We start from the raw sequence: 10,644 nt of genomic DNA, 5'->3' as shown, positions 1-10,644 counted from the left end.
ATGCTGAGAACTAATTTTAGGGTAGCAGTGGACGCGGACTGCGTCCTACCCCGCGGTCTCTAGCCTCCGTACGGGTAGTTCTGTGAGTGAGACCACCATGATGTATCTGTTTATCCTCCATCCCTTTTATGAGATCATTTAACGCGTGAATACAGAATTAAGATAGATCCAACGCTCAAATGGACAACATAACATGTGACTCATGCATTTAATATAAGTGACATTTGAAATTTTTTGCATTTAATACAACCAAGCTTATTATTTTGTGTGGTCTACTTGAGCGTTAGATCTCTCATTTTTTTTGTTCATGCCTTAAAATGATCGGAAAAAGAATGAACTGCTTGGATAAACAGATACATCAAGGTGGGCCCGCCCACAGAACTACCCGGATCATTCGGGGCTAGAGACGGGCGGGGGCAGTACGCAATCCGCGTCCGGTAGCAGTGGTGACAGTGACCCACCGTTGAAACCTTCCTACGGCCCACCGCGATGTTTATTTTCCATCCAACCTCTTCATAAAGTCAGATGGATCTGGATGAAAGGCCAACATAAAAATCAGCTTGAAGGCTCCTAGGAAGTTTCAACGGTAGGAATTCAATCTCCACTGTTTCTTGTGGTGTGGTCCACTTGAGCTCTTGATCTGCCTTGTTTTGGATTAATGCCCTAAAATGACCTGAAAAAGTAAATGAACGGCGTGGATAAAACACATTCATCATAGCAGAGCCTACGGAGCTTCAATGAGCACCGACCAGTACCGGGCTCGGTATTGGAGGGATCACTACGGAATCCGATTCCTTAAAGAGTCGTGTTCCATCGGCACTGGGACCGACAGTTTGGATGGTCTGGATACGTGTACGTCAGTTCGAACGTGAGGAGACTCACCACCATGAACAGTCAGGATCGTACACACGTGTGGAAAGGCTTGTGTGGGCGACAATAGGCAGATGTCCACAGCAGCAACTGCAAGTGGCACACCAGCTGTTGGTAGGATATGTGCATGCAATTGCTTGTCGACAGCTCCGAACATTTACAAATCCAGGGTAGAAAGAACGGAGAAAGAAACCCCCTTTTTTTTAATTTCTTGGGGTTTCTGCATCCAAACGGATTGGGATTTGAGAGGGCTTGTGTTTGGTGAGGGTTTTGGATTTCGATTTCTCTTCCATGGCGAAGAAGAGGAAATCCGACGCGAGTCGTTTGGACGAAGTCGATCGGACCATGTATACGACCTTCTGCAGTGCCGCGAATTCGCTCTCACAGCTCTACACGCAGGCTATGAACCAGCAGAAGCTTGCATTCCAGGCAGGCGAGCGGCACGGAATGGTCGGTTCCTCTTTCTACTCGTCGTTCTGGTCGGTTTCTGTTTGGAAGCTTCTTTCAGATTTTTGTTTGATTGACAGTCTGATCTCTCTGATTTTTGCTCAGATTGCATATTTCCAGATGTGGATTGGGTTTTCGTTTTCTTTGATTGAGAATGCCGATTTTTCTGATATTAATTGTTTATCTATTGTGTTTTTTGATTCGTAGTAACTTGTTGATTTCACTTGGGAGTGTTATCTGAAATGCGTATTGGCATCCGGGAACTGGTGGAAGTAGAATTCACTGAGAAATGCTAACGAGGCTGGCCTGTTCTACCCAGCCAAGTAATGATCCGGACCGTCCATCTTGAATGTCTTGTCATGGATGGGTTGTGTGTCGAAAATCTCACTTATCAGATTTCTGACCGTCCCTGCAAAGGCGAGTTAGAAACTCAATCCCCTTTGTGTGGATGGTGAGGATCTCTGAACGGTTAGATTTTTCATTTGGGTGGGCTAGTTACAGTGGGGCTTTCTAAATGAATGGTCTGGATCATCATATAGTGGGGCAGATAGGGTGAGTCTTGTTCATAAAGTTCAATTACACTCGAAAGGGGATTTAATTTACACGTGCATTTGATTGCATGTTGTCAAATTATTACAAATCATGCGGTAATTCAGCCAAACAACAAGGTTCTGAGCAGTTGATTCATTCATCACCATTGAGGCTATAAATATTAAGGCAAGGAGAAGCTTTCCTTGGCCATTGAGTGATAAGAGCATCACTCTCAATCAACATCTTTGTGGGGAATAAGGGGTTGTGGCCTAATTGCAAGTTGCAACGTGTCAAGATGGCACAAGGCATGGAGTTACGTGAACTAGCATGGACAGTTGATACCCCGCTTGACTTGGAAATTCTCGTGTTTGGTTCCCATTCTCTTGTTTTATCATGCACTTGTGGCAGTAATTGGTAGGGCTTATCCGCACTATTTGGCTAGACAACTACCATTGTTCTTTGGATCTGCATTCTTAGTCCATTACAATAACCAGCAACCTGCTATGTTGCCATTTCCACTAATTGCAACATACCGTCAAATCACAGAATTGTTGCATCCACTTCTCGGTGGTTAGATTATCTCCTTGCAGCATAAGGAGATATTTAAACGAAATGGCATGGTAGGCCATGGGTAGTAATCTTCTTTTCATTCTAGCCTTGATTTCTTCCCAAGTGGACACAAGAGGGAGAACACCTTAGATTTTATTTGATTGAATACCACCATTTCTTCTTAGACTTTATAAGCTTGAATGTGCAAACTGTAGCTTAACGTCTTCTGACAGCTAGAACCATTGGAAACACCTCCCCATCGACCTTGGCAAGTCATGAAAGTTTTAGGATCTAGGCCTGGCGAACCTTCATGTGTTTTCTTGGGTCTTCTATTTTGGAGGTTATGTGGCCTCTATAATTTGGATAATTATGATGATGTGCCACAGGTACCCTTGGTCCTTGCTGAGGGTATCGAGGATACCTAGGTAAGGATTGTGCTAATATCCAAAAGCACTCTCGTCTTTGCCTGCCATACGAAACTTGGGTTGCATGGGACCCGATTCCATGAATCCCTCATGTTCATGATTGACTCTTAGTGCAGAATGTTTCCCTACTTTTGCTCCCCTACTGCAACCAATTGACTATCTATAGGGTCAAGTGACAATTGATTCTATGTGTTAGTTGGAAGCATATGCCTAACCCAACACCAAGATATAGTGGGGAATGTAGGATAAGAGGATCTTATGCTTTCCATCTTAATGGAAGGGATTAGGTTGAGTGTGAGTGTTCGGATCCATCAAGTAGAAGTGTAGCACCTCAATTTAGATGTGTATGAACATCATCATCATGCACATGGCCTTGTCCCAGCTATATGGGGTTGGCTTTGTGAATTTTGTTTCACTCATAAAACCAGAATTCTTGTGGTAACCTGGCCAAAGTTCAATAAATGGCTACCTACCTGACTTCAACCACCCTCCTTCACGCAGCTTGGGGACCAGTGAATGCTATTGCTACTGAAAATTAAGCTGTTTACGATCATCATCATCATGGCTTGTCCTTGCAGTTGGGGGTCGGCTTTATGATTCGTGTTTTCTCAATCATATTTGGAATTGGAATCCTCATGATTGCTTAGCTAAATTTCTATGGGCAGTTTCCAACGTGACATAATGATGGAGGATGGATTAGAAAGAAAATAAGAAGAGATGGATTTTGCACACTCACACAATTTAAAGGGGTTGATTTTATAAGTTTTTCTCCCTCTGCAAGAGAACACTTTCTTTGTAAACTTACAATCTTTTTTTCTTTTTTTTTTAAAATTTTTTTTAATTTTATTTTTTATAAATTTTATAATTCCAATCTTCATTGCCCTATGGCATCTATAAAGACAAAAAAAATAAAAAATAAAAATGAAAAATAAAAAAAAAGTAAAAACCTCGATGATTCTAAATTAAGAAAAATATCTAAAAGTCGCCGTCATCGTCATCATCATCTAAGCATTATCCCAACTAATTGGTATCAGCATGGTGATAGTTATGGCAAAAGTTTCATGCCGGTTGCCAACCGGACATAGCCCTTGACCTTTATCTGGGCTTGGGACCAGTGATGAGAGTAAAAAATTCCCAATGAACCTATATTTCTCCCTTCCTTTCATTCTCTTATGCTTAGGGCTGCCAATGGGTCTTTATGGCCCGTAGGCTTTTGTGTTGGGCAGGTACTTGGGCTGGGTTTAGGCACACCTTTTAGGCCCATGGATAGGCTTGGGCTTAGATATAAAAGGCAAAACAATTTTGAGTTGACCTTAGGCTACCCCTAGCCTGGCCCGATCATGTTCATGTCCATCTATCACTATCCCCACATTCATGGGATGTTAGCAATGTCCCTAGAGCTTTGAAGTGACACATGGGATGCCCAATCATCAATCCGGACAGTACATTGGTTCATGCAATTAGGGAGATGATCTTAAGCATCCAATCAATAACATGGAAAATGAAAAGTCAAGATTGGGTGGAGAAACAAAATATATCCAATCATCATCTTGAACCATCCATTCAATAGATCCTACTTTGTATTGCCTATGATTCAAAAGTAGCACTTTGGTTTGATGATTACAACCACGCGATCTATGGCTCATAAAAAACATACAATTAGAACAAATTGGCATCATTCAGTGTTAGGATCATCCAATCAGTATGATACTTTTACCATGGCTTGCCCCCAATCGTACTACTGCATGAACGGTCTAGATTGATGATTGGGCATCCCATGCGTAAAACAAAGCTTCGGGAATGTTGCTAATGTTCCCATGAAGGTAGGTGCATTAGCAAAACCCTTATTATGTTGTGTGTGTGTGTGTGTGTGTGTGTGTGTGTGTGAGCTCTTGACATCCATTCAATGAAAATGAAGAGATAGAGGTATAGAGCCCGCTAGAAGCACTCGTCCAAGCCTCTTGAAATGAGTTTTGGCTTTTAGGGTCATGCAAGTACTAATGTAAATGGGTGATATGAGATGCATGATTTAGTGATTTACTTGAATTGGAATTGGAATTTTTTAATTTAACTTAGACTGACATAACTTAAACTTTCCATTTGATTTTCACATTTGGCCTTTGAAAGTGGTCATGTGTCCGGCTGAGCTGGTTGTGGATGCATAAACTATCAAATGAGGTGGGTGTGGGCAAGCCTAGAGGATTTTAGGCTGGGATTAGGCAACATTGAACCTGGCCAGGCCCGTTGACAGCCCTACTCATGCTTATCTCTATTTTATTTAGACATCCCAAGATATTCATATGTCGATGTAAAGATCCCCTAAGGTGATTAAAGATTCACTAAGATATTGAGTTATTCTATTAAATGTCTTCTAAGAACAAATCTCCCAACATAGAAAACCATGAATGACTAAATATCCTTTTAAAGGTCCTTCAAAATCTTTCCTAAATAGAGACCTCAAAGAACCAAGCTACACAAAGGATACCAATTTCCTAAAAATCTCTATGCATAACTCAATATGTGGGGCCCACTGGCTGGGCTGTAGCACCAGCGATTTTGGTTTTTGGGGCTCACCTCTTCACTGAATGCTTATTGTGATCATTCATGCTTGCATTACATAAACCTTACTTCGCCACTGGGTATGGGACCAACTGGGGCATCTTTTGGCACCAAAAAGTTTCTTACTACAAAATGAATTTACAAGTGAATCATAAACTTATTAAATGGTCTGTGCTTAAAGCTTAGAAAGATACAAATAGTTTTTTCTTTTCTTGTATAGCTGTGTCCGCTTCTGTTTTGCTTTGTTTCCTTGTTATGTTTAGGGTTGCCCCTAGCTCCCTTTGATAATATTTTCAATATTAAAAAAAGAAAAAAAGTAAAAAAGAAAAAAAGAAAAAAGATACAAACAGAGGTATGAGATCCAGGACATTCTATTTATGTTTAGCTTTTGACTTCTGCCCAAAACATTGATATGTTCTATTGCTTTATTGATATTGAATAAGGTGTTGTCTTTTAGTCTTGCTAACATGCTATGTTAACATGACAATTGTTTCCTTTTTTTTTGAAGAGTCAGTGAATTTTATTTTTTTTTAAAGGATGACTAGACATCATCCACTAATAGCAAAACCTCAACCCTTCAAAAGAAAAAACACCCACAACCCTTACAAGGAAGCTAACAAATCCCACTTACATTGCCTGCTCTTGTCCATTCAAGAGCGAAGCTCTTAACCCTAAGATAAAGCAACCACAAATTTTGTTGTGGAAGACGTCGTTGTTAGTCTCACGCCACACCACCTACAACACTGCACAATGGAAAAGGTGCCTCAATGTTTTTTGCCCTTCACCCTTCCAATGCAAGCCCTAATGAAAGACCCAACATCCGATGGCATAACTGAATCTCTCCAGATAGTGCTATAGACTTCCTCCGGATGAGATGCACATAGGCGCCGGAGTAAATGATTTTAGTGAGTCTGCGTCCATAAGGCACATGATACACCCATTCGTTATGGGCAGACCACTCTCCTTGAGTTGTTTATTGTAAGCACCTTCTCCTTCCCCGCCACCCAAATAAAGGGTAAGACCTGAGGGGGAGCTTTGATCTTCCAAATGAGATTGATGGGGTCCAACAAATCAATGAAGGGGACCTGATCCACACGCATAAAAAAGATTTCACAGAAAATCGGCCAGTCCTATCTGTTTCCCATATCCGTTTATCTTCCCCTGTGAAATATCTTCCCCCGTGAAAGCTACTTTCGATTGTTGAAGACAGTGCATAAGAATAATAAATTCAACAGTCTCCTCCTGGGTTAGATGTCTGTGAAATTTCAGGGTCCAAACAATACTACACCCCGCTTCTTGCCTGAGATGAGATGGGAGTATCTCTATCAACCGCACCACTTATCCAACCAAAACCTCACCCTCAAACCCTCTCCTGGTTTGCACTAGGTTTTTAGAATTAAAAGGACAAATGTGATACAAAAGGATCTGCTCAAAACGTATCCTACGTGATACAATGGGATCCACTCAAAACATATCCTACGAGTATCAAGTATTAGTATACGATAAATTGAGTGTATCATAGCATTTGCATTCTTCAGTGGCCCACCTAATGAGTGATTGAGCTTGTTTGGGCTTGGGCATATTAATGGCATAACTAATTAACTACTTAATAACTTGGATCATGTGCGGGTGTGCCATGTTAGCTTGTTCAGAACTTTGAGGTTTGGCGACTGCTGATGCTTTGCCTCAAGTAGTGGGCCATGTTAGGATTTTTGGAGCTTCGAGATTTGGTAACTGCTGACGCGTTGCTGCAAGTAGCATTCCTCTTATGAGAAGGAGAAGTGAGAGAAGGAAAGAGAAAAAAGTAAGAAGAAAGAGAAGTGGATATGCTTTGCCTTTTCTTTCCTTTTTTATTTTTTTTTATTTCATCTTTCTCTTTATTTCTCCTCTTCCTTTTCCTTTGTGCGGAGATGGGCTGATTTCCCAGAATTTTGGATGAAAATCTAAACTATGTTAGACTGGTAACTGGGCACCCTCTTTCCACCTGATTATGGTCCTATGCAGATCTCAATGCCATCCCACAGGAACAGATCTCAGCAGACCATCCAAAATCGCATTCCTCTGGCTACCATCCGCTGCCCCTTCTAACAAACGCCATCTCCAATTTATGGACTGAAAAGCTTCTTCAATAATTTCTTTTTATCTTCACTAAGTTCATCAAGTCTTCATCAGCAGTAATCTTTTGAAGATGGAGAGCCAGTTAGCTCAGTTTAAGATGATTGGGGAATCATGTTGTTTCCTTCAAAAGCTACCATTCAATAATGCATTTTCTTACAGATAGAAAAGGATGAATGCTTCTCATTGGCATCTTTCTTTACCCCATGCATTTGAAAATTCTGCAAACATTATCTGGTGCTTCTTAACTGCTAATAAAACATGTCCACAGATTTCTTACTTTTGATCTTTGCTCTCTTACCCTGCTCTTGCAAAGTACCCTAACTAAGCCAAATTTTTCCCCAGCTGCCTTGAGATTGTATTTGGACCAAGCATTGGCACTAACCTGTGCTCCAAAACTCCTTCATCTTTGATCTGTAGAAATGCAATGGGCTGTTGATCCTGTTTCTCCTGCCTAAGCCAGAATCTTTTCTTTTGAGTTTTTCTTTGTCTGTGGATTGTGTTGAATGTAAATATCGAATAATGCACCTTGAATGCGAGTTACGTCCGGGCAAATCAAAACCTGGCATTTATATAGCTGTTTTGACTTTGTTGCATGGTATCTATTTTTCTTGCATTGGCCTCCCGCTGTTCTTTCTTTTTTTATTTGAGGAATAGCCATAATTTTACTAGAAAGGAGACGGGATAACTTACAAAACCAATGATGAGGTATCAACGGCGCAAAAGAATACAAAACCTTTGCCAATGAAAAGAAAACGTGTGTGCTTTAGTTATGCATGAAAGGAAGAAAATGATGGATTAGTTAAGATTCTGTACTGATCAAAGATTTGTTATTCTATGCAGGAGAAACTTTACCAGTGGATTTTGAGGCAACATGAGGAAGGATCAAGAGTGTCAGGAGCCGACTTAGTTGCTTATATTCAGGTTTTCTCTATTGACCATATTTTCTCAACATAGGTTTTTTTTTTTTTTTTGCTCTCTTTTATTTATCTTATTTTTCTTGTTATATGATAATTCATCCATTGGCATGGGAAGTGGTTCGGACAGGTAGATAACATTTCCTTTTTGCATCCTGTTTTATATCTTATAATTCCGCATCTCTTTGTGAAATTGGCAAGGTATTTGTTTCTAGGAAGGAGGATCACCCAGTGTTTCCATTGTCGACGAAAAATCGATAATATCGCCGATATTATCGGTATCGCTGGACCAGCGACACCGAAACACCAAAAATTCGTTTCTCTTCCTAATGTCGACGAAATATCGGCGATATTTTCGATTTTATCGGGAAAAAAATAATTATCAGCGACAACTCTCCCTATTATTTAAAAAAAAAAAAAACAGATATAGAAAAAAAAATCTCTTACCATTTCTTTCTCAAAATCTACTCGCTAGAGTGGCTTTCGGATGGATTTGGTGGGCCAATCACGGTTGATAGCGCCGGATTTTCAGAGATAAGAAATTTCTTCTTTTTTTTTTTCTCTGAAAAGAATAGGTTTGGAAGAAACCCAATTTCGGCAAGGTTGGAGGGGATTTGGGTGGGGATTTGAAAAGGAGAGAAATTTGGGGAAAGATATTCGGAATTTTTTTTTAGGCGGAAAAAACGATGGAAGGCTTTCGTGGAAGATGAGAAGAAAGGGGCGTGGATTAGCTACTGACAGGTTGAGTAGCGAGACTAGCTACTGAAGTGACGTCACCAAGTTCCGTGGGCCCCGTCATGATGTATGTTTTGTATCCACGCCTTCCATCCATTTGGAGAGATCATTTTAGGGCAATATCCAAAGAATGAGTTAAATCCAAAGATCCATTGGGCCCCAGCACAGAAAACTGTGGGAACAGTGACGTCCACCATTAAAAACTTCTAAAGGCCAAAAAAGGTTTAGATCAAGCTGATATTTATGTTTTCCCTTATTTCAGGTATTTTTTAACTTTTGAACGGGTTGGATTTCAAATAAACATTATGGTGGGCCGTAGGATAGTTTCAACGGTGGGAATCACTCTCCCCACTGCTTTCTGTGGTGGGGTCCGTTACAGATTTTTATCTCCCTCATTCCTTGGCTCATGCCCTAAAATGATATCTCAAAATGGATGGACAGTGTGGATACAACACATACATCATAGTGGGGCCCACATAACTTGCTGACGTCACTTCAGTAAAGGAAAGCAAGTGGACTGCCATCGTGGGTACGTGTCATGCGACGACGAGCGCTGGAGCTCCTCGAGCTCCGAGTTGTACGAACGGTTCAAAGGTTATCAAAGTTAATGGGCCCCAAAATGATGTATTTATCACATCCATACCGTTCATTAATTTTTCAAAATCATTTTAGAGCATGAATCAAAAAATAAATCATAGCCAAATGTCAAATGAACCACACCAGATATAGCAGCGGGTAATGATTTTCACCGTTAAAACATTTGTAGGGCCACCATAAAGTTTATTTTCAATTCAATCTTTTCATAAGGTCAAAAATACCTGGAATAAGAGGAAAAACACATAATATTGATCCAAAACTTATGTGACCCCAAAAAAGGTTTCAATGGTATACGTTCAATCCCCCACTGCTTTTTGCGGTGTGGTCCACTTGATCTTTATATCTATCTTATTTTTCAGCTCAAGCCTTAATACGAGCTCATAAAATGAATGGATGGTTTGGATATAACACATACCTCATGATGGGACCCACAAAACTTGCTAACGTCAATACACCTAGATGCTTGGTACACCAGCCAAGACGAAAGCTCCCTTCGGTGCAATTACGAGGCTTTACAAACAGTGGTGTGTCTCTCACGGCGGGGCCCACATTGATGTATTTATTTTTTATACACGCCGTCCATAGGTTTTTTCAGATTATTATAAGACACTAGCCCAAAAAAAGAAGCAGATCGATATCTAAGCTAGGCCATATTTTAAGAAAGAGTGGTGGTTGAACCTCCACCATTAAAAACTTCTCTGAGCCTACATTAATGTTTTTATGTTTTTGTAATGTTTATTTGTCATCCAACCCTTTGGTAAGGTCTCGTAAACCTTTATATAAAAAAGAACAAATATTAGGTTGGTCCAAAACTTCTGTAATCCATGAGAAGGTTTTAATGGTCTATCACCACTGTTTCTTATGTAAAGGTCGTCCACCAAAGATTTGAATATGCTCTG

General features: G+C 40.4%; 1 protein-coding gene across 1 annotated transcript in view; it reads left to right on the top strand.

Annotated features, from left to right (window-relative positions):
* Positions 1-1,065: 1,065 nt before the first annotated feature.
* The window catches only part of LOC131254232 (uncharacterized), a 30,717-nt gene continuing 21,138 nt past the window's right edge, over positions 1,066-10,644 (top strand). The window contains exons 1-2 of the mRNA XM_058255231.1: positions 1,066-1,320; positions 8,340-8,420. Coding sequence (XP_058111214.1) covers positions 1,162-1,320; positions 8,340-8,420 — 240 coding nt within the window. The 5' untranslated portion in view covers positions 1,066-1,161. The remainder of the gene's footprint in view (positions 1,321-8,339; positions 8,421-10,644) is intronic.

The sequence above is a fragment of the Magnolia sinica genome, chromosome 1, assembly GCF_029962835.1.
Source record: "Magnolia sinica isolate HGM2019 chromosome 1, MsV1, whole genome shotgun sequence".
Lineage (NCBI taxonomy): Eukaryota > Viridiplantae > Streptophyta > Magnoliopsida > Magnoliales > Magnoliaceae > Magnolia > Magnolia sinica.
This window is presented reverse-complemented; position numbering and strand designations above follow the sequence as displayed.